At 40.6% G+C, this 25,140-nt stretch overlaps 1 protein-coding gene across 1 annotated transcript; it reads left to right on the top strand.

Moving 5' to 3' along the window:
* Positions 1 to 138: 138 nt before the first annotated feature.
* PRRG2 (proline rich and Gla domain 2) lies at positions 139 to 23,286 on the top strand. The gene is made up of 7 exons (XM_089531591.1): positions 139 to 279; positions 5,554 to 5,667; positions 7,113 to 7,276; positions 17,010 to 17,055; positions 18,027 to 18,153; positions 19,876 to 20,019; positions 21,509 to 23,286. Exons 2-7 carry the CDS (start codon positions 5,562 to 5,564, stop codon positions 21,537 to 21,539), a joined length of 618 nt encoding a protein of 205 aa, XP_089387717.1. The 5' UTR covers positions 139 to 279; positions 5,554 to 5,561; the 3' UTR covers positions 21,540 to 23,286.
* Positions 23,287 to 25,140: the final 1,854 nt, after the last annotated feature.

Genomic DNA, 25,140 nt, shown 5'->3' on the forward strand with positions numbered 1-25,140 from the left:
TTCAGACCCACCCACCTTCCTTTACCTGGAGCTCTGGCAGCTCCTGCTTCCATTCAGGAGACATTAGCATTCTTTCGGTTACTCCCTGCCATTCCAAATGGTCATGGAATAAAGATTTATCTCTTCCTTTACCCTTCACCTACTTGATGCTTGGATAGCATTTTATCTCTTCAAATCTGCTTTTCCAGACTGGAGTGGGCAAGTGGCAAAGGTTTAAGGAACAGCCTGGTTCTTTCGTCCAGTTGATCTACCTGCTTTCCACCTACGATTTCCGCACAGGTGAGTTGGCAGTTCTCAAACAGATCCGGCTTCTTTTTTCTTTTTAACACTTTGCTTTCCAATATGTATGTTTTTCCCCCTCATTTGTTTTTCTTCTATGCCTTTGTGACCTGAAGGGAATTATTTTGGTTTTCCAGGATTGGATTCAAAGCAAGTGACAGACCTCTTACAGTTAATAGCTTTTTCATTCTTCTCTGGTCCTATTGCCCCTGCAGTAGTTCCCTTTCAGACAGAACTGAGAGATACATGCCTGGCAAAATTAAATTCAGTATCGTCTTATAATAATGGCTATAGGAAGACTTCACACAAATTAGTTTAGAATAAAAGCCAACAACATTGGAATGTTGTAATAGATAGGGTACCAAATCTTCTTACTGTATTTTAACAGTACATTCCTCATCGCATCTACTCAGAAGTGGATCCCATTGTGTTCAGATTTGGTTACTTACTTTGGTTAAGTGTACTTCACATGGGATCAGTGGCTTTGAGAATGTATTCTGACTCTAAAGTGGTTACTATAATCTATTTATGTTATGGCTCATCGAACCAGAAACTGGGGAGTTCAAGATATCGTGAATGATGGAATGCAGTGATTTTTTTAAAAGCCATATACCAAGAAGATACATATTGCTTTAGTTTCATCTCTTGGTTATGGCAGAAGTCATTATGCTCTGTTAGAATGTAAGATCTTTAAAACTGTATAAATCTTTGCTCCAAGAACCACCCCAATCTCAGTAGGAAGTGCCTAGTCTACTTGACATCCACAGCAATACCTACCTTAGGTTCCACCCTGTTACCTAAAGGACTTCTCTTCCAGTCCCTGCAAGATACAATAATGGTTTGTTTTAATTTATAGCTCTGGGAACGTTGGCACTATGGGGAAAACAGAACTCACATGTCTTACAAGAATGTAGCCAAACTAAAAAGATAACTCAGGTGAAATACTTGACAGTTAAAAGGGAATATTTTAATCAAGGTTGGCAACTGTTGGTCATCCAGATGTTGCCAGAGTGCAACTCCCATCAGCCCCAATCAGCAGAATAGAATGAGATGATGGGATTTGCACACCAACAATATCTAGAGAGCTAGAAATAGACTATCTTTGGTATAACAATTAAGTATTAGTTATAGTCTAAGCTTTCCCTCTTCCTTTTTAGCTTTCTTTAACATTAACTATTGGGGACTAATAGAAGCAACAAGGGAAAGTAGCCAGTTTTAAATAAATAAGATAGGGTCAGTCCCTGCATAAGGTTATCCAAGCAGCTGCTCGCAATACTAGCAAAATATTTTTAAAGACTTCAATACAGCAATATGCATTTGGATAGTTACTTTATGACATTATTTCTTGTGTTGCAAAGCCTGGGACACTCTCACACAAATGGCAGCTCTGCTGAACACACTTATGAGTACAAAATCAGGCTGCAAATTATTAACTTGCTTGATAAATCTCAAGGCAAAAAGCCAGCTTTTTGCCTTTCCAAGAGGCAAAGGGATGAAAACAGAATAGCCTGGCCTTTTCTTTTTGCCTTAAGAACAGGACTCATGTTTAAGAATGGACATGCAGAAGGGTGAAAATAGGATTCATGTTTTGTTACACAAACTCATTTGGTAGTTTTTAGAGAGGGATGTTCATCAGTTTCAATATAAAATATGGGGAAAGGATTGGGGAAATTAAATAATTCAGCAACACTTTTGAGACTAACTGGTTTATTTTAGCATTATGTTTTATGGATATCAAGTAATTTCTTCAGATTCATTTGGGAAAATGATGTGGATTCCTTCCTGGTCCTGCCTTATGTGTCACAGCTTAGTTCCACTACTGGAATTAAGACTATCTAGTGGCATCATAACAAGGGAAAGGGAGAGGGAAGGAATCCAGCAACACCTTTAAGTCTAACTCATTTATTTCAGGACAAAATCTATCATCCTTTCATCTCTTTTATATAGTTATTCTGTGCCGTGCTTCCATTGTCTTTTTATTATTACTTGGTCACATAATGTGTTCCCCTGCAGGTTGTAGAGTATCCCCACTCTTAGTTTAAATTTCCCTTTCACATCTTGGATCTTATAAAAGAGATCTTTCGTTCTTCCTTTTTTGTTGTCATCTTCTATTTCTCTGCATTTATTACAGTAGTTCTCCTTGTTCCAGTACACAAGTTGCTGAACAGTTGCATTCAGGGTTCTGACTCTATTTCTGTCATCTTTTACTTTTGATTTTCATCTTTCCTTGACTCCTTAAAGAGTTATATCTGTCCTCCGTTGAGCTTTTGCTTTCTTTTTGATGTAGATAGTATCTTTGAATTACTCCCTGACAATATTCCTGGCTTCAGTCCAGAGTTCTTCTGGCTCCCAGTCAATTAGGATTAATAGTTCAAATCTATTGTTACATGATATTTACAGGAATGCTCTTCAGGTTGGCACAATGGTTGGCTTAGTGTTCTTTATCAGCTTCGCTCTAATTTTTGATATTAGCAGTTTCTTGTCTGTGCCACAATTTGTTCCTTGTTTTATTTCTGCAGGGAAAATTGAGTTTCTTCATCTTCCAGTTATGTATGTACAGTGCACCCGCGCCATATGCTGAAAGCCACGTGGGAGCATGCAGGGCGCAAGGGGCGGCGTGTCCCATTCAGATGAATGAGGCGTGCGCCTCTGGCACGCATGCGCCACCGCATTGCCACGCCGCCACATGCACGAGCTCCATTCACTTGAACGGGGCTCGAGCATGTGCAGTATTTGACTTACGCAGGGGGGTCCAGAACAGATCCCCCACGTAAGCCAAGGGTGGACTGTAATAAGGTGTGTGATCAGTTTCCTCCTAGACTCTAACATAAAGTCTTTCAAATTCTTCTTTTCTGCCTCTGTAGTTGGAGCATAAACATGGATTATGGTTATATTGATAAGTTTTCCCGGAAGTCTTACTGATATTACTTTATCAAACTTTGCATTATATCCTTTGAATGCTTTCGCCACGTCTCTTCTCACTATTAATGCCATCCAATTTTTCTTAGATTTTTATTTCCTGAGTAAAACATTGTGTAATTATTTGACTTAAAATGTCCTATTCCTGTCCATTTTACTTAGTTCGCTAACCTCAAGTATTGCAATGGTTATACATTATATTTCTTGTTTTACCATGTCTAGCTTCCCCTGATTCATGCTTCTCACATTCTATGGTCCTGTGTGTTATGCAGCTTCAGACTTTCCTTTCACCTCAGAGCACATCAACAGTTGAACACCTTTTTGACTGAAGTCCAGTTGCATCATTAGCCACAGCACTACTCATAGTTGAGTAGTGAACTTCAGTAGTTGTGTGTCTTCTGACCTGGGAGTGTCATCCTCAGATACTATCTCTTGTTTCATATTAGATTGTCCCATCTTAGGGTTTTCATGGCAGAAAACATTCAAAGGGGATTTACATGCCTCCTTCTGCACAGCACTAACAAATGTTAGCTATAGTGCTACTGCTAATATTTCTGAACGATCTTCCATCAGTATAACCCCTCCAGCACTACTGCTGCTGCCCAGTAGCTGTTTTTCACAATTAGTCTGGATCCTTAGCAAAAACATGTCTGTTATGAGAGATGCTACTAGCAGCACTGCTGCCATCAGCATAGCCTCTTGTCTCACAGAAGCACACCTTCACATCACCATAGAAAGATAATGTCATCGGTGAGTGTATGGGTTTACTCATGCATTATTCATTTTCATATTCATAAGTATTCCAGCACATTTATGGTTATGAACTTTTGATACAGCTTCTTTTTATTTTAATAGCACTTTGATCTGCAACAGTTGGCAGGTGATAAACTTTAGTGCAGTGCCATTAAAAGCTTAAATTTTTGCAAATTTCTGTTAAACAGATTGCCTGAGGTGTGTCGTGAGCATCAAATGCACGTTGAAAATAAGTACAATAATAACTAATCCTTTTTACATTATACAGTTATGGCATTATGATTCCATCTAACTGCCATGGCTGCATCCTGGGAAATACTGAGGTTTGTAGTCTGGTGAGGCATTAGAGCTCTCTGGATGAGAGTTCTAGATATCCCTCCTTAAACTGCAAATCTTAGGATTCCGTAGGACAGAGCCACAATAGTTAAAGTGAAATCGTAGTGCTGTAATTGTATACAGTGAAGGATTCTTCTGGTTTGGACCACATGGAAGGAGATTTATCTTTCCTACTTATTCAATGTCTTCATCTCTTATCAAATTCCCAGCTGCTTCATTCATAGACATTATATTATCAGACACGACAAACAGCAATCTGGAAATGTATAAAAGCCAACCTATTTTGTACTTTACGATTGGGGAACTTGTGGCCTTCCAGATGTAACTCCCATCAAGTTTAGTCACCATAGTCAGTTCTGAGCTGATGTTCAGCCTGATAAGATTAATAATTGTTAGACAGGGTAAAGATTTTTTTTCTGGAAAGAGTTACATTCTCTCAGGATCAATAATAATTTATGATGGTGGATCCAAACATGGGTAAAGCCACCTCTTTTCTTTTCGTTCTGTCACCTTTTCCTCTACTTTTTATCCTTGCATATTCATAAGCCCTCCAACTGTCTCAGCCTGGCAGGGAGTGTCTTGAGTAATCTCTGTTATCCCAATTTCCCAGCTGCTTTTAAAAAGCTCTGGTCTCTCATCCTCCTCCCACTTTGTCCATTGCTTTCTTCAGTTGCTACTAACTGAGTTCAAAGAGCAAAACTGTTTTGCACTCAATTAATTCAGCAACAGGAAGCGGAAAGGAGGAGCAGAATCTTGCCCTTCCCTGTAGATTTAGGCAAAAGCAAACCCCTGTAGCCTCTCGTAGCTTGTGTGTTTTTCCTCCGTAATGACTTTTGCCATCTTGATCACACTCTGATATTGCTTGACCACATGTGTCCTGAATTCATTTGTGAAATGTTGGGGATATATACCTGGTGTGTTGCCAGGGGAGAGCGAAATCCTTTTTGCTAGAGGTCTGAGGTGATTACTTGTAGAGGGCTTTTAAGATTAGCCTGAGGGCTGCACCCTGATGCAAAGGAAAATTGGTGGGTGAAAGGCTTGGTTTTATAACAGGAGGAATCACAGCCTGGAAAGATGACTTTTCTTTGACTGTAATGTCCAGAATTCTCCATCCAGCATGCCCACAGGCCATATGGTTAAGCAATGCTGGATGTTATCATCCAACAAGTAACTCCTCTAAGCTTTGGGGAAATTTTGCCTTAAAATACTTGTCAGAACCTTCTTTCATCCACTCCTCTGTTAACCAATTTTACATTCCCTCTTCAGGGCCTGTCATGCGGAGTCCTCCCTGTCTTCTCCTGCTGTTCCAAGCTGTAGCAGCTGTTCTCTCTGCTTCTTTCCAGACGCCACCTAAACTCCAGAAAAATTTAGAGGATCGAGGTAATTTGAACAAGTGGTTTACTGGCAATGTGTGTGTGGGGGGTGGGGGGGTGGGGGGCAGTTTACATGTTATCAAAATCTATGGTCAGAAAACTATTGAGGATTCCACTTTTTTCTCCAATGATCCAAATATCCTTCACCGAAGAAGGGATCTCAGCTGAGATTTGCAAATTGTTTTCCTTTATGGCCAATTGGTTTTTCTTTCTTTCTTTCTCAACATTGGTTGCCTTTCTATTGATCTGTTACTCTGAGTAACCCAAATCACCAAGTGAGCTTCATGATAAGTTATAATTTAAACTCACTTCTACTCAGTCATAGGCTGATCCTTTAACCACTATACTTCACAGTTTCTCCTACTTTTATTGAAAAGGCCAGCTAAACCCAAGAGCTGCAGCAAGCATGAGCAACATAGCTCTACAACCCCTCTCACCGCTAAATGTGCATGTCACATAGGGTTGCCATAATTGTCCACTATTAACAGGCAATAGCTTCCAATGCTTGCAGAACCACATTCCACATGTGGAAGCAGATACAATATATGGTAGGGAAGTGTTGAATTTCCACAAGGAGAAAATGTGTTTTTGAGTTCCAGCACAGAAGCTCAACCTTGAAGGGAAGGCATGTGCCTATGGACAGCAAATCAGCAACAAAGGCACATTCATGGTGTTTGATATCAGATCGTCTGGCAAGATCTGATAACAAGCAAGGACAGAAAAAGAAAGCACTTGGACCTTAAAGGCTTAGCGATGAGCTCACATCCCACTCTGAAGCTCCCAGGGATATTTCCTTTATGTAGAAGCAGTGTGGTATAGTGACTGGAGCATTGGACTACAACTCTGGAGGCCAGAGTTTGAAGCTCCGCTCCACCATGGAAACCCACTGGTTGACCATGGCCAAGTCACATTCTCTCACCCTCAGAGGAAGGCAAATGCATCTTGCCAAGAAAACGTCATGAGAGGGTCACCTTAGGATCACCATAACGCACACATTTCTGTTTTTATAAAGGGCTTATATCTAAAAATACAGGATTGTTCATTCTATATAAACAAACATTACAAACATAATAATACAACAACAACAACAATAATAAATGATTTATTTATATCCCACCCAATCACAGGGAATCCGGGTGGGTTCTTTCCATTTCTAAAATATGGGACATACCTTATTGTAAAGGATACCTACCAATCCTATAAAGGACAAGTTTTCCAACCCTCAAATAAGGGTTGTTTTTCTTGTGTGCTTTTAATTTTTTTTGCCTGACTTGTGGTGACCCTGTAATGGGGTTTTCTTGGCAAGATTTGTTCAGAGGGGGTTTGCCGTTGCCTGTTGTATACCAGAACTTTTCTTGCTGTATGCCAGAAACTGGCTGAAAGATTCTGGAAGTTGTAGTTTAAAAAATAGCTTTGAACTTGAAGATAATGCCTGCTTTTTCCACTTCTCAGTGTTCTTGGATGACTCAGTGGCACACAGATTCCTGAGCCGTAAGCCTCTTTACAACCACTGGGATTTTGAGCTGATTGTCCCAGACAATCTGCAGCGTGAATGCATCGAAGAAGTTTGCAACTATGAGGAAGCCCGTGAAGTCTTTGAAGACGACATTAAAACAGTTGAGTATCAGGGAGTGGAGCAGGTTTTAGACTGGGACTCGATGAGGGTGGTTATTTATTCATTGCCAACAAAGTGGGTTAATGAAATCTGCCTATAATTTGTATGTGCCAAGTTTAGCTGCAGGTTTAGAATGATTACAACATACCTTCCAACATTTCATAGATAAAAACCAGGATATATATGGCCAAGCAACATCAAACTGTGGCGAAGATGGCAGAAGTCATTACAGTTGGTCCTCTGTGTCTACAGATTCTTTATCCAAAGATTCAAGCATCCATGGCTTGAAAATATTCTATATATATATATATATATATATATATATATATATATAAAAATTCCAAACAGCAAACCTTGATTTTGCCTTTTTATTCAAGGGAGACAATTTTACTATGCCATTGTATTTAATGGGACTTGAACATCCACAGATGTTAATATCCTTGGAGGCTCCTGGAACCAAACCCTAGTAGATACCAAGGGCCTACTCCAATTAAAAAGAACATACAAGCTAGGAGAGGCTGAAGCTACTGGGAAGGGCAAGATTCTGCTTCCTCGTGAGTTAACTGAGTCCAAATTACTTTTGTACTTTGAACTTGATTTGCATCAATGGAAGTAAGCTGAGGACAAGGGGTGGAAGTGGGGGTCCCATCCAGACCCCTGCCATGCTTGGATCGGGTTGGCAGGGGTCTGGAGGGGACTTGCAAAGATCTCCCCCCTCCGTCTTACCTGGATCAGGGGGGAGAAAGATCCCCACGGTCCCATCCAGACCCCTGCCATCCCTGATCATCCAATCCAGGCATGGCAGGGGTCTTTTTTAAAAAATAAATTTATAGAAAAATTGATTTATTGGTTTTGCAACTACTTGCCTTTGCGAGTAGTTGCAACATCAATGAATCGAATTTTCTATGAATTTTATTTTTAAAAAACACATGCACCCATAGGTCGCACCACAAGCACAAAGGCAGCACCGAGGAGGGGGGGGGGAATGGTGAATCTACCAAAAACTGGGTGATAGTAAACACCCCTTTGCCATTAGTCCCTCCCCTCCAGAATGACGCGACTCTGATCTGTTGTTCCCACTTATTGAACACTCTTCTTTTAAAAAGAACTGCTAAGAAACTAGTGTCTGGAAAAATCATTTTTTGTGTGTTTGCCTTACTTATCATGACAGGAATCGATCATATTGCGACAGGAACCAGTTTCAAATGGGAACTAAACCGATCAGCAATTTTATTTATTTTGTAGTGGGAATGCGCCCCTTGGAAGAACTTCCTGACAGTAAGAGCTGTTCAGCAGTGGAACGCTCTCTCCGCGTGTGGTGGAGCTTCCTTCTTTGGAGGTCTTTAAACAGAGGCTGGATGGCCATCTGTCGAGGCTGCGTTGATTGTGAGTTCCTGCATGGCAGGGGCTTGGACTGGATGGCCTTGGGGTCTCTTCCAACCCTAGGATTCTATTATTGGAGTTGCAGCCCAATAACCATGAGAATGCCTTAAGTTGTCCACCCCTTCCATAGTGGGAAGCACATATCCACAGGGGGACAGGTGGAGGTATTCTCCTCCCCAATAAAAATTCAGCTATACCAGGTTAAGGGGAGGTATGTGAGCGAGGTTGGAGGTGACTAGTCTTTTATTTTCTTTCTCATAATGCTTCCCTGTGGTCAGTGCTGCATCTGAACTAGCCTGTGTGTTTTGAATTCTGTGGCACTAAAAGGAGCCAAGTTTCCCTATTACTCTGAGAAGGTAATAAATAAAGCAATGCTGGTTCCGAACTGGTGAGCAAAGGACATTGTTGTCTTAAGTGCAGTTTTCCCTGCCAAGACTCGTCTAGGAAGTTCAGTACAGAGAGATTCCTAGCATTGTCAACAGCCACAAATAAGGCCTCGGGCTTCTTATTACAGAACTATGCATTGGCATGGGAGGCAGGGACTGAAACCAGAAGCAGCAGCCTGTGATGCTTGTCTAAAGGAAATTTGTGGCTAGGTCAAGGCTTGTTTTGCATGTTGGTTTTCTTGAAAGAGCCACCAAGAACAGAGTTACTTCACTGAACTGGAAAGACTGTACTGAAACCGGTTTTCACATAGTCCTGTTACTATACTGTGAAGGCAATTCCAGCTGTAATTTTCAGTGGTTTTTGGAATATTGTCGGTTTATGACTCTTCAGATTTTCTTTTACCTTGGTTTATCCTGATAGGTTTCCAGTATTATGCATATAACTTAAGAAGTATGGTTAAATTACTCTAGAAAGTGCCCAGTATTAATCCTCCCACCCAATTTTACTCTTCTCCTTCAAATATACTATCTCCTCTAATTCCGTACATTCCAGCCTCTCTATCGAAACATAGCTGCACCCATGTAACTACTGGGGGAAGTGGGAGGCAAAATGAGAACATTGCCATCCAAATAAGAATTCTGCCCTCTAAACTGAAACTTTTCTTCAGTCCCCATATTTCTAACATTGCAGTAACTTAAAACTTCATTTGGAAATGCAGTTGAGGCATTCCTAGAAAACGGGTGGCAAGGCAACCAACAGAATGTGAACTCAGCAAATATAATCAGTTTGAGGTATGAAAGATTTTTAACGTCTCAATCTTTGCAATGCAGGACATATAAGGACTGAAGGAAAATTTCATCTGAGAGGGTAGGATTCTTATTTGAGGGGCAATGCCTTTATTTTGCCCCCTGTAGCTCCATTCTTGCCCCCTTTTGACCTCAAATTATTTCTTCCGCTAAGATTATCTTCTTCACAAAGCTTGGAAGACTTACATTTTAGACTATAAAATGGGGGATTCTGAGGTTTATAGCACAACAAGTATTTCCCCCCAAACCCTGGACTTTCACTTTCACTGGTAGGGACATATTACGTAATTAGTTAAAAGGATGACCTTGGGTAAGTCACACTCTTTCAGTCTCAGGGGAAAGTAGTGACAAACCAACTCTGAATAAATGTTGCCATGAAAACCCCATGATAAGCCTTTGTGTTGCTATAAGTCAGAAATGACTTGAAGGAACACAACACACATATGGTCATGCCCTTTCAGTCCTAACATACCAAACTGGTTTGTAAATACTCTTATCTGCCAGGTCCACAGTTTATCAGTGCACAACCTGGCTGAACTTTGAAATGGTTTTCTGGAGTGTGGTGACTCACCACCTGGATCTATGTAGTGGCACTTGTAGGACCAGATCAACAGTCCAGCATTCATGGAGAAAATTCCCATGTGTCACAATATGTGTCTCATCCTCACTAGGGAACTAAGAGCTCCACTCTTCCCATTATCTGTGGTTGGTGCTGGAAGAGCATATAGGCCAGAAATGAACAATTTTTGGGCGCATAGGGAGAATCACATAGGACTCCACAGAATCCACTGGGGGCTGCTTTGGCAACAGTTGTTCATTTTGCTGTGGCTACTGCTCCTGAAAATCAATGCTCTCAGCTGTCAGATGTTGTATAGGGTGTTGCCCTGCCATAATATGTTGGGGTATATAATGATAGGATATATTTTAGTAATACTATGATTTAGAAGGATGAGCTCAGACATGGGTGCTGAGGTAATACAGGAAAGGAGATGTACCTGTTCAAGGCAGTTTATGAGAAAGCATCTGGCTCTAACAAGAAAGGAAAAAGGATGGTGTAGAAAAGGAAAGAGAAATGTGTTCATTAATTTTAACAAATAAGAATTAAGCCTGCCAAAAGTTTGAATTTGTGTGTAGTTTAATTAGGCAGTTGTAATGTTTGTTGGTCAGTTATAACAATGAAAGTCACCATAATGTATAGAGGGATTTTGTAGTAACCTGGCTTGGAGCATTAGCGCTCTCTGTTGTGAAAGATGCCAGAATGCTCTCCTAAATAGATATGCAGAGCAGAGTGTCTTCCATTCCTTTTCTCTTTTCTTTTCTTTTGGTGTTGCTTGGCCACATGGTTTTAATCTATTAACTGTTGGAGTATGTCACCACTCTCTCTCTGAAAAGTGGTGCTGTGCTTGCTTGCATGTCTGTTTCTGTCCTACTGTTTAGGACACAGTCATCATGTGCCTTATTAAATATGATTAATTCATTGCCAAGTCTCTGTAACATTAGCATTCAGAACTGTGCAATATATTATAGCTGTATGGTAGTGTGGTACAATTTCATATATGGTTAGAGCCAGTTCAGAATCTTTTTTAGTTTCAGCTCTAGATTGCATAGGGAACACTTGTTTCTTTTTCCCATATAGACAAATGATTTATTGTGATTTACCAGGAAGTTTCCTCACTTTACCAAATCTGGGAAAGAGTTAATTTTTCAGAATTGGGTTTTTGAAGTATAGTTAAGCTACCCCGTTGTAACAAAAAAGTCTGAGCTCTGAAACAAAGATCAGTTTTAATGCAAAATAATCCTTTACTGATTTGTGATTGGGATGCATGAGGAACTAAAGCCTGCTGTTGAGACTGAGAGCTGTCTTTTCTTAGAGGCTGTTGCCCTCTCCTGTGCATATTCTGAATTGCAACTTCAAAAATGCAAGGCAAGTTGTGTGGGAAGCTGGACCCCTTCCTCCTTGTGTTTGTGTGTGTGTGCGTGTGTGTGTGTGTTGCAAGAGAGTAACATAGGTACTTCTTTGAAAACAGACACCTGGGATCAGACGAGGGGATTCCCCTGGATTTTATGGAAGGGATAGTATGTTGCTTTCCACAAAGTTAGAACCCAATGCTGATGTCTTTCAACAGTCCCTAATTTATTATTTTTCTGGTCTAGAGCGACAATACACAGATGGATCTAGTGACCCTTTCATTTCACAGTAATCCCAAACTTGTGTCACACTAGGGCATTGTGCCAGATCAAAAAAGTGCTTAGACCTGTTTTTTAAGCATCCCCTCCCCCCATTGTGGCAGGAACTATTACTGTAATTTTGCCCATTGGCTATGGCTACTTTTTTCTTTCCTGATACTTTATCACATGGAATAGGGGGGAAAGTGGGGGTTTAAATGGGCATTATCTCATGAGAATAATGCTATCATGTTGAAGATTTTCACACTCATCGCAATTAAAGAGGACTTATCCTGGCAATAACCAGGTAATAACCAGCAGCAAATCATTCATGGGATTTCTCCATGAATGATTTGTTGCTGTATTATCTGGTTATTAAGTCCTCTTTAAACGTCATGTGAAAATCTTCAATGCGATCATGCAATTTTCATGGGACAATGTCCATTTAAACCCCCACTTTCCCCCAATTTTCCCTGTGTTAAAGTCCCTGGAAACTCTCCAAGGACCAGCAGCTGATGATTTGTGAACTGGGACTGGTCTATATACCATCATTTTGACTAACTACTACTGTAGCAAGGAAAACCTACCAGGGACCATGGGTTACTTGTTCGTTATCAAAACAAAGGTAACTTTCTTATTATCAAAGCGAAAGGGGAAAGAGACAGATTTTATTTGGTAATTTATATGCAAAAGTAAAAAAAAAAGTACTATAACTGATAGGGAAATCATAATGGGGGAGATTGTGACCCCATGTGTGTCTGTTCAGCAAGGACAGTCCTCCGATGGTATGGAATGAGGTGGAACACAAGGAATGGCAGATCCTAGTCTTTCTTGCAGGAAGATGCCATGGCTCTGGAGAGCATTGCTAGCCCTTCTTTGGCTATGGCAAATGTCACAACCAGGAAAAAGTTGGCTGGGCTGTCTGGAGAATGGCATGAGCCTTGGTGGCACAGTGGTTAAATGCCGGTCCTCAGCCACAACATTGTCAGTTCAATTTTGGAGGGCTCCAAGGTCCACTCAGCCTTCCATCCTTTTGTAGGTCAGTAAATGAGTACCCAGCTTGTTGGTGGCAATTGGCTTACAGATTGTTAAACTGCTTAGGCAGTGCTAATTCACTAATAAGTGGTATAGAAATGTAATTGCTATTGCTATCTCTGGAGAACCCTACCTAGCCACTTTCTGTTCTGGCAAACATAGCGAAGAGGAAAAAGCCATTACAAAATCTCTCCAGAACTTGTCAGACCCCAAACACCTTGCTTTGAGGTGACTCTCAGAGCAAGGTACATGGGATGAGATGGGGGACTATGGTTCAACTGTCCTGCCATGGCCACAGGAAGGAATGAGGCACTGGGGATGAAGGAAGCCATGTGGTTAAAATGGTGGCAAGGAAATATGAAGGGCATGTGTCCTATTGCTCTTGGTAACAGGACACATTTGGCAGGTCCTGTTGCTTAGCTGGCTAATTGTTGATGGACAACTTTTGTCACTAATGCTCTTCCTTCTCACAGTTCTTTATCGTCCTACTTAAGGGTCATTGAAATAGAGCAGGGCTTCACAGTTCCATTTTTCCTATTGCCTGCCACAGCCAGGAAAAAAAAAGGAGCCCAAGTGGTAATGTCTACTTTTGGAAACCTCCCGCAAAGACCTGGTGCATTTTTAGTTCTGGAAACACCCTCTACTACCCCATGGCTTTTACAACTGTAGTGGAGAAAGAGGTGGGGTAGGCCCAGGGAAGAAGAAGGGGGATTTCCTGATGAGAACATCTCTGGCTTCTGCGGCTTCTTTTGGTTAGTTGGGACTCAATTCTGAGTATGTGGGGCCCTGGACTCCACTTTTGATGCCAGCATCCCAGGCATGGAATTTCCCTTCTCATTTATTAACCAAGACTTTTTTCTCTACTTCTATTAAGCTGTCTAAAAGAAAGAATGTCCCTGGCTATGTATAAGACCAAACATCTTGCTTCTAGGCTCAGAGGGGATAATTTTTCTTTGCTAAGGGGTCATGTTTTCCAAGTGGATTGGAATGGTAGCTGTGTCCTTTTGAAAATTAAATATTCTCTTGCAGGGTTGATCCAAGCCAGTTTGCTGCCTGAGGAATTTTTTTTAAAAGTGGCTGTCTTGTCTTCCATTTTATATACAGAAGCTGGCTGAATTGGCTGTATATAAGTCAACCTCATGTATAAGTCGAGGGCACGTTTTGGGGGTGAAATTACGGATTTTGATATGACCCATGGATAAGGCAAGGGTCAAACTTAGGGGCATATAGCAAAGCAAAGCAATGTCAAAGAACTTACAAAATTACAGCAGACATCGCTCTTTGTGCTGACTCTTAAGGCTGGATGGATGAGAGAGTAGAAGAGACTGGTGCTTCCAAGATAGATTATACTCTTGCCTTTCACCAGGAGATAGTTCTTTCTTTAAAATAAGAATTAAGATACAGTACTTACATTGACCCATGGGTAAGTTGACTCAGGTTTTTCAGATCAATTTTTTGACCTAAATTTCTGGACGTATACATGAGTATATACAGTAAGTGATAGGGGAGGATTCTCCATAGTACCTGAAGGCAATGGGCTAACTCTGGGGATGCAGAGCAAGTTGCATGGCACCCAGTTCTCTCCTACAACATCTTACTGCTGTCTCCCAGCCTTTGCTGCCTGAAGCAATTACCACATTCTTCTTCATGTAGAGAGATCTTGTAGTACCTTTGAGATTAACTGAAAGAAAGAAGTTGGCAGCATGAGCTTTCGTAGACTTCAGGCTACTTCCTCAGATGCATCTGAAGTAGATTAAAATCTAAGAAAGCTCATGCTGTCAACTTCTTTCTCTCAGTTAGTCTCAAAGGTGCTATAAGATCTCTCTACATACTGATTCTACAGACTAACATGGCTGCATCTTTGAATTCTTCTTCATGGTAAAGCTGGTGCTGTTTCCCACCAGTGAAAGAAGGCATAAACAGACTCTTTTATTCAGGGATGTAGCAATACTTTGGAGCTACATAAGGAGTCCAGAGTTCTGTACGCTTGCATTTAAATGGATCCAGCCTCTTTTAGTGAGTTAAAGTGTTTCTATCACTCAGAAAATTATCCCTTTTGATTTGTCATATCAGAAGTGGAACAGTCACTAATACTGAAGGCCCAGGGAATGTCTGTTGAAATGGGTTGTTGAAATGGGTTTGACAGTGTCAGGTTCTGAGACATCCACTTGATCTGATCTTACCTTTCTGTACTAAGAAGCTGTTGACGTCTGCAAATGGGCTATACTCTCCTAATTGGGTTTTTTAAATTGAACAGCCATTTGGTTAGACAGTAATTATGAAAAATGTTGATGTGGAAATGTGAGAAGAGAATTGAGAGTCTCTCTGAAGAAGCTGAGGGAGTGCAGCCAAAGGCTGTGTACTGAGGGGGTTTCCAAAGACAGTTTGCTACTTGAGGCAAATGATCAGATGGTGTGTGTTGTGTGTTTACTGGGAATAAGCTCAGTTGAACCCTATAGTTTTGCTCCTACCTACGATCAAGGTGGTCAGTACAGTTTTTCTCAACCAAAACCTTGAGTTTTCTTGCATGTTTTTATTTTTATTGTGTAGAGCCAGTGTGGCATAGTTGTTTGAATGTGGGACTGTAGCTTTGGAGACCAGGGTTTGATTCCCAGATCAGCCATGAAACCCACTGGTGACCTTTGGAAAGTCACCAGCCTCAGGGAAAGGCAATGGCAAACCTCCTTCTGAACAAATCTAGCCAAGAAAATCCTATGATAGGATCACCTTCCACCTTTGCCATAAGTCCAATAATGACTTGAAGGCACATTGTGTAGCAAAAAAAAAACAGCAACAGCACTTTGTGAAGTACAAAAAGATGAGATCATTGCACAAAGAAGCTTAAAATCCAAAATTCACCCCACAGTAGGGCAAAAAGATAAATGAGACAGAAAGAGAAGGGATGAAGAGTGTATCACTGAGTTGCATAGACAATGGAAAGGAATGTTAGAAGCTACAGTCCAGAAACAGCTGAAGGTCACACATTCCCATTTTTGTCGGAAACATGTGTACGTGTGTTGGCTTAGTTTTAATAGAACAACCTTTCCCAGTCTGGTACCTTCCCAGATGTGTTTGACTACAATGCCTATCATCTTTAGTTGGCATGGTCATTTGATAAGTCAGGAATCCATAAGGGAGAGTAAACAAAGGGAGAATCCAGGATTCTTGATTTAGTAGGAGTAGAATTATTACAATGATTAGAATAGCTGTCAGGATACCTTCATTTTTCTTGGATAGTTGGGATGCAAATTGAGTGGTTACGGCCCAAATCTCAGGATGATGAATACCAAAATGTATATGTATATGTACTATACATGTAGGTATGTCTTGTCATTTTGGCATTTATCCTCCATTCATGGTGGCTAACAGAATTTAAAACAAATAAAATACAGTAACGTTACAAAACCACAGTTTAATAAAAACAGGCAAATATTGTCAAAGATGGTGCCAACATTCCCTCTCAAGGCAAAGAATTTCAGTTTATGTGTGCAACCTAACCACCTTTAATGTGACTGTGATGGCGAACCTATGGCATGCGTGCCAGAGATGGCACTCAGAGCCCTCTCTTTGGGCACACGCACCATCTTCCCAACACAGACTTCACTAGAGTTTGTCATTAGAAATCCAGAGGGATGTGGCACTTTGCAATAAATAAGTGGGGTTTGGGTTGCAGTTTGGGCACTCAGTCGCTAAAAGGTTCTCCACCACTGGTTTAAGACATAAAGAAGAGCCCTTCTGTCAGATCTTAAGTTGTAGTGTGGCTGATTTAACTGATGTTTGTCTGTTAATTGTTGTTGTTCCCTGCCTCAATCTATTGGGAGAGGGGGGTGGTGGTGGTGGTGATGATGATGATGATGAGAGACAGTCCTTGAGGCATCCTGGACCTAAGTCATTTAGGTTTGTTGCTTCACAGAAGTGTACTGTTAATACTGCCTCCATTTTTGTTCTCTCCTGCAGAAACAGTTTTGGGAGACTTACCCACACAATGGGAAAGGAGGAGCAAGTGAGTATGGGGGAGAAATGGAGGGGAATACACTTATCTATGTTTCCCTGATGCCTGTCTTTGCATGCTGAATCTGCAGTATTAGAACTGGTGGACCTCTTGTTCTGCTTCCCCAAAGCAGAGCTTGGGAACATTATTTATCCTGACTATAACTCCCAGAGTCTCTCAGCCAGCATAGCCCAATGGTCATGCTGGCTAAAAGATCCAAAAACAAAAGGGAAAGAAACTTCTCCCAGATGTTCCCCAAGCTTCTCCTTCCCTTCTGCATATAAGGAACAAACTCTTCTATTCTACAGAATTACAATGGATACAACCCCATTGCACTTGCTTATCTTTCTTCCTCTTAACTAATGAATTTGCAATAAGTTTGTGAGCTTGGCTGGGGAAACGAGGGGGGATGTTCATTTTAATATATTTATCAGTTTAAATGTGTGCAAATGTAACATTATTTATTGGTTAGCATGGAATATGAACATCAGCTGGGAGAATGAAGAAATCATATATGGCCCTCTTTTATCCTTTATAAACTGTTCTCCTCCAAATTTGTCCTTTCCAGGATACAACTGGTGTCATTTGGGCAGTAACATGTCCCCTTTTTATTTAATATGTGTCTAACATAACATGGTAGTCAAGGAAAGATATAATCCTTTGAATCTCCCGGTGACACTTAGTCTTATTATTAAGTAAGCTGGGTTTCAGTTTGAGCTAATCATCACTAACACATTTAATTTTTAACTTTATTTATAACACCTCCCCCTTTTCCCTCCCAAAAACAGGACTCAGGGTGGCCTATTAATTAAAACAAATACAGTATAGCTAAAGCATACAAAAAGTTAACATTGATTTATAATTAAACTATCAATAAAACTAAAATCAATGTAAAACATAAAACTTCTTGTATTACTACTGGCAGAGTTGCCAGAAACAAGCTCAGCTGCTGTGTTTACTAACCTAGTCTCCTTCTTTCTCAGGCACCCCAGGTGTGGATGTGTCTGGCTTAGTGGCAGGCCTCATAGCGGCATTGGTTTCTACCGTCATGTTTGTGGTCGTGGCAATGTATTGTGTCAAATACCGTGCAAAGGAGAGGAGACGGTCCAGGTATGGGTCAAGGTCCACAGAGAGATTCTGTGTGTATATGTATGTATAAGAGATGAAAAGAGAGAAAAACACTATCCAGAAATTTTGACCCAAGTTAGATCGGACTTCATGGGTATCTAAATTGGATCTCCATCAACTGGAACATGGTTATGCATTTCTCCTTGTACCATTTCTCAGTGGAAGAAACAGCAGCTTTGGAGAGGGGGAATTTAGATCAAGAAAATGGAAGTGGGGTTAAGCCTACTCCCATATCTGAAGGCCACCAGATTGGGGAAGGTGATATTAGAGAATCCTTTCTATCATTTTATTTCATTCAAATTTCATTAAGGTGTTCACAGTTGCTTCTGTTGTTCCAAAATAGAATCACTGTACAAATACATAGTGTAAATGTGTGCAGTTTGTACAAGAAGCAATAAGAAGAGGAGGAAACCACTGTAAAACTGGAATGTCTAGTGTTTGATCTTTCTCTGTGCCATGGGGAATGGCTAATGGCAGGCTGGGCAGAGGCAGCCAGTGCATGGCACATATGATAACCAAGTGTCACCAGATGATAGCCAAATGATAGTCATTACTTGGAGTTTCCATCTCTATACAAATTAAAAGTTATATTTCAGTGGAAAACATGCAGCTTTTTCAAGGTAGTGAAGCTTGAGATGTGCTCAGCTTCATTTCCTAGAGGGATAGCCAGTGTTGCTTTCTTTGCAGCACAAACAACATGGAGTCTTATGGCACCTTAAAGACTAAACTCACATAAAACATTTGCATCAGACTCATGAAACTTTATCCACATTTGGCAAACATATGTAGTGTGGCGGGGGTGGGAATTATAAAAGGTGGAATTAAATGACTGTGAAATGCAAAAAGGACCATTCTTTCTCAAGGCAATAATCAGACTGATGGCTTTGCAATACCAGTCATAATTGACTGATAACAATCATCTGGTTACTCATTTCATTTGGGCATTCAGACAGGACATTTTATATTTGTTTGTTTGTTTATATTCTGCCTTTCTCCCAGAAAAGGACCCAAGCCAGTTTCCAAAGACAATCGGTTAAAAAACTTACGACTAATTTTTTAAAAAATTAACATGGTTTATTGGATGATCTTGGGAGCTGTATGGGGGAAATGTGGACTTTTAGTTTTCTTGGACCTCTAGTTGGCCTTTGACACCATGCTATCCTTCTGAATAACTTGGTAGGGCTGGCCATGAGGCCACCTATATTGCTATAGATCTAGTCCCTTTTGTCTGGTTATGTCCAGAAGGTGGTAGTAGAGGGATATTGTTTGGCCAAAGTTTAGCCCATATAGATCATTCACACGCAGCCCTCCTAGACCTCTCTGCACACTTGAAACCCCCACCCCTACTCCCAAGCTTTGAGTTTAAATGGCCCTTCGTGCTCTTGGGGGTACGAAGGGGATACATAAAAAATCTTTAAATGTGTTTTAATAGTGACTGTTAACACGCAAAAGAACTAAACTGGCTATGATACTGTGTATATTTCATTTACTAGACTGCATTTACTTCCCTTTCCCTAAATGTACATTTAGCAATTTGTTGCTGAATTTTAATGGTCAACTGCAATAACAATTTTTTAACAAATTAAAAGGGGGGCACAGAAGGCGCTTCAGAGAACCACTTTGCCCACCTTCAAACTCCACAACTAGAGTCCATGGGGAAAGTGTGTGGGTTGCTTTAGACTCCTTTGTGTTTTCTCTGGGTAGGACTCAAGACCACTTGTATCCTGAGGTACCCCTTGCTAACTTTGATGAGGAGCCAAAGCCTGAGACTGCGCCGGGGCTTCCATCCTATGAGCAAGCAATGGCATCTTCAGGAGTGCATGATGCACCACCTCCACCTTACAACAGGTACAAAGGTTCATTGGGATTTCACCCCACGGTCTCTTCTTCCAGCAGCATCCAGGAGCTGAGAACCAGAAACAGTTGGAGAAGCTCCATTAATAGAGAGAGGAAAGAGCAGGGGAGAGTGCTCAGTAGAAGAAGATTCCCCATCTCAGTTTGCTATTCATTCACCATGCTATATCTTCTAGTGTTCTTGTAAGAATAAAAAAGTGGGGTAGCTCTCTGACATTCACAGAATCTGTTTACCACCCTGAGCCCCTGGCAGGAACGGCGGAAAAGCAAATGTGATGTGATGTAAACTGATAGAATGCTAAGCTGGTAATACAGCAGAGGATGGCAGCAGAGGATGTAACACTCTGCTCTATGTTGGCTGTCGATAGTTCGCTAAAACCTGAGAACTCTGTTGTTCCTTTTTATTTTAAACTTCATAAACAGCAGTGTCTGTTTATAAATTATAAAAGCGATACTGAGAAAAAAACTGCAGGGAGACATCTTATTCCATTTGAACAGAATTGGGAAACTAATGGCCCTTCTTTTGGCCTCCAACTCCCACCAGCTCTAGCCAACATAGTCAATGGTGAGGGATTTATGGGAGTTGCCATCTAAAAACATCAAGCAGCCATATTTCTCCCCCCCCCCTCCAGCCACCGCCATATCAGAAGACATTTTCCAAAAGTAACAATAGGCGAATATGTTTGTTAAGGCCAATTAAAATGTCACAAATAGGGAACAAGCTTTCAAATAAATGTCTTCTCATACTGGATTGGGAGTTATCCAAAAAAGCCATTGTGACTGCTAAGGGAGCTCTCTGAAGAGCTGAAACTTTGAAAGGACGTGCACAGAAAATGGAAGGAATGGCATACAGTATAACCAAATTCAAGTCTCCAGGGCCAGATGATGTGCATTTCACTGTGTGGAAAGAACATGTAGTCGTTCAAAAGCTGTTATCTATCATCTTAGAAAATTCTTGATGAATAGGTGAGGTTTGGAAGACTATGGAGAGGTCAAATGTTCCTGACTTTAAAAAAAAGAGTAGAAAAGCAGATCTGGTTTGTCAGCCCAATGTTGATGACAGACAAAAATCTAGAAGAGGCTGTTAAATGATTGATCTGTGGTCACCTAGAATCAAAATGCATTGGAATGTTAGGAGCCAATATGGGTTTCTCAAAATAAGTCTTTTTAGTTGAAACACATTCCTTTCTAAAAATGTATTTACTAGTTCAGAGGATCATTAAAATGTGGTCAGGGCATATATCTTTATCTCAGAAAAACATTTGACAAAGTCATTATATCTTTGTCAATTTTTTTTGACAAAGTCATATAATGAATATAATGGCTGTGAATTCACAGTAGGTTGAACAACCATGCCCAATGAATACTCACTGATGGCCCATTGACAAAAGTTAGCTTTGCTCCTCCGCTTCACAAACCACCATCAATGTGTGACTTATTTCTCAGTAATAAGATACTATGGTTTGTTTTTCTCTTTTTCCAGGAGCAGTACCAACTTGGCCCCTACGACTTGATTTGTCAACTGCAGGAACAATATTCCTGGGAAACCTGCTGCACTCATTTGTATGTCCCTAAAAGACACTGCCCATGCACATGCAACAAAGCTAGTGGACAAGTGGACACAAATGTGAAAACACGTGATACTGACAAATATGTATTGGATATATGCACTCTATAGAGACTGAGTGATATGTGCCTAGTGTGCAGCAGAGTCGCCTTACGTTGTCTGAGAGACAAAAACTTGAAATTGTTAAGTGTGGATATTATGGATATTCACTGCACTGGTATGAAAATTAATCACCATTTTGCACAGATTTCTAGCACAAATTCCTTCATCACCAGCTGCCTCACATTAAACAAGGTTTGGTGTATATATATATATAGCTTTATCTATTGTCATGGCATTAGCTAGACTAAGTGTGGATAGCAGTGATGAGTGTGTTTCAGGGTAAATAACTATGCTTGAAAAATGATCAGAAAATTCGGAGCCTGAACAGTGAATCTTAAAGCCCAAGACAGTGTAAGCTTCTGTGTGCTGTTCTGTTCAAGTGAAGATGTGAAATATTTGCCCATGACTGGCATACAGTAATTGGCTAGGTCTGACATACATTCTGGTAACCTAAGCTTCTGCTCCTGGTCTCTTCAAGAGCAGTGCCTGCCTGCTATGGATACTGATGTTCTTAACCTAGAGAGCACACCCTTCCATGTCTAAAAATGTAGGAAGCTGCTTTATAACAGGCCCGGCTATTTATCTATGTAGTATGCTATTATCTGATCGGACTTGGCAGTGCTTCTACAGGGTTTCAGTCAGAAAAAGGGTTTTACATCATGGTTACCTCACCCTTAAAAGAAAAATCTGGAAGAAACTGAACCTGGGAGCAATTGCATGCAAAGTATGTGCTTCTCCACAGAGCCATGATCTCTCCCCATCTATGATGTTTCAGGATGTCCTTCCTTTATCCTTCCATTCCTACACTAGGAATGTAGTTATGAAGGGGAGTTAAGATGAGGACATTATCCTCCCAAATAAGAATTCTTCCCCCTCTCCCTTCAGTCTCCAAATTTCTGCAATTGCAGTATCTTTATGATTCAGCCGAGCATTTAGAAATACAGTTTAGATATCCAAATAAAAGGGCAGAGTTACCAACAGAATTTTCTAAACACACCCAAGTGTTCTAGGTGTGAATGATCTACAGTGTATCACTTTGCAATACTAGGTAATTGGGGAATGAAATAAAATTTCATTTTGTAGTGGAGAATTATTATTGGAGGAAATGACCTTATTATGACTTCTCCCCCATAATTATACCCATGACCCTACTCCAGGTATTTTTAAGGTAAGTACAAAAAGCAGTGAATATGCAAGAAATGCAGTGTGCGTGCCTTAAGATGTCATGGGGAAGGATGTTTGTGAAAATGTCTGTATCAGTTGTAGGAAATATGGTACTGTTACTGTGGTGCAACTGTGCAAGAACAGAAGAGCCGGACCAAATGTGTTTATATGCACTTCTAGTAACTGTAGTGCACAAAACTGCATGGGATAAGTGTGAGTGTATAACAAATTGTGCAAAATGTATGCTAGCACATATGTTAAACTCATATCCATCCTACATTTCCCTCACCTGTCCACGACTTGTTTGTCTCTGAGTGCAGAACTGCAAACACCTCATAACTCTGTTGAAGGGGGAGGAAGTAGCACTATTCAAATGAACAGGAATGTACCCAACTAACTGTCTGTGAATATTTGATCATGATTTCGGTTGAAAATAAAGTATGGTCTACTTTTCATATGTATGTTTTTCCTGTCACAATAGTTCTTGCTTTGGGTTTTACTCCTGAGAAGAAACTAGCCTTAAGATACCAAATGGTGCCAGCTGATCATGACTAGCACCTGAGATATTGACGAAGCAACTATCAGGGATGTAGGACATGCAACCTATGGGTTATACATAGCCAGCACTTCCTTTTTGTTCCCTCTCTCCAGCTCTTGCTGCTCATCAAAGAAGTTCTGAACAGCCAAAGGAGCTTTCTCTTTCTTTTTGCCTAGTCCTCCCAAATACTGTTTGTGTCCTGTAGGTTCTGATACATTCTGGGCTGCTACCACACATCACTTGTTCCCATTGTGAGGACTTAGAAAGTATGCATGGAGGAAACAACTACAGCCTGTCATTCCCTCCTGCTGTGCTTCACATTGGGAGTGCCAGTCCCTGTTGTTGTGAGGCAGTTGCCCACTCTCTCATTTTGAAGGATGAAGGCAAATGGACTCTAATCTTTACTAGTAATCTAGTTTATTGTTCTTTGTGTATATAAAATTTAAACTTTGTATATCAGTAACGAAAGTATCCTAGGTATTCCAAATAGCCCCCCACCATCAAGCCCCCACATAAATGTTTATGCAGTTGAGGAGTGCAGTTTATGACCATGGGCCTGGGGTTGTGACCTGTGTTGCCTCTGAAGCTTTCCTCCAGCCCAGCTGATTAGGTGGGACAAGGAACAGTGTCTCGTCTTGTGATTTTCCATTGCTAGAAGCTTGCCTAAGAAAATCCTAAGAAATTAATGGAATTGCCATAAATTGACAGGAGATCTGAAGGAGCATAGATACACATATAAAGAGAAGCAATCCAAATTGGAATCTCTAAAGAATGTGAGAAGCTTCAGCTTCACACATGTACACTCACAGCAATCCCTAGATCAGCAAGCAGAAAAGCAAGGTTTAAGCCAATTCTGACTGCTGAGTTATGTGTGCACATGCAAGCACAACCTCTGTCCCTCTCCCTGCCTGACACAGTCTATATTTATATCAAATTTCAACATTATAGTCATTACAAGAGTAGCTTTACCATTTGGAGGTTTACTTTACTTCTTTTCAGTCTTGAGGAAGAAGTCTACAAATATCCCTTATTAAATTTGCTACACAAACACTAGCTCTGCAAAAAAGATATAGAGTGCTACTATTCAGCATTCTGGCAGGCTAGATACACCTTCTTTTAGGATATCTCATTCAATCTTCTCTACTCCCTGTGATCAGCCAGCATTGATTGCTTTGCATGAGGCGGAAGATGCCTAGAAAAGTCTGAAGGGGGATACTTTAAAAGAATCCATTTAAAATGGCATACATGTTTGTGTCTAATGGTTAAGGTAGTTCCAGGACACCAACCAAAATTGAAATTTGTCACATATAAATATTATATATACTAGTTACTTTGTGTGGCTGTGTGCACACGTACCTTCAATGTGCCTGTTGATGTATGGTGACCTCATGAATTTTATAGGGTTTTTCTTAGGCAAGGAATACTCAGAGGTAGTTTCGTCAGTTCCTTCCTCTGGAATATAGCCTACAGCATCGGATATTTGTTGGCATTCTCCCTTCCAAGATCAGGGCTGACCTTGCTTAACTTCCAAGATCAGATTGGGTCTGGTGCCTTCAGGGTATTTAGGCCATGTATACTGAGTATACTGTACTATAAAGGTATTAAATGGCTACTCTAGTACTTTAACAGTGAAATAGCAAAAACAAAAAAAAACCTTATGTTTATCTTTTAACAAAGACAGAGCAAAAAATACAATTAAGTGAAACATTAAGGAAAATATTCATGTGCAGTTCTGTTGCCACTT

Source organism: Sceloporus occidentalis, unplaced genomic scaffold (genome assembly GCF_023333645.1).
Source record: "Sceloporus occidentalis isolate IW3139 unplaced genomic scaffold, rSceOcc1.0.p SCAF_7, whole genome shotgun sequence".
In the NCBI taxonomy this organism is placed as follows: Eukaryota; Metazoa; Chordata; class Lepidosauria; order Squamata; family Phrynosomatidae; genus Sceloporus; species Sceloporus occidentalis.

Coding starts and splice junctions, on each gene's coding strand:
- PRRG2 (XM_089531591.1), top strand. CDS start 5,562: ATGCGGAGTCCTCCCTGTCTTCTCCTGCTGTTCCAAGCTGTAGCAGCT. Junction 5,668..7,112: donor GAAAAATTTAGAGGATCGAG/GTAATTTGAACA, acceptor TCCACTTCTCAG/TGTTCTTGGATGACTCAGTG. Junction 20,020..21,508: donor CCACCTCCACCTTACAACAG/GTACAAAGGTTC, acceptor CTCTTTTTCCAG/GAGCAGTACCAACTTGGCCC.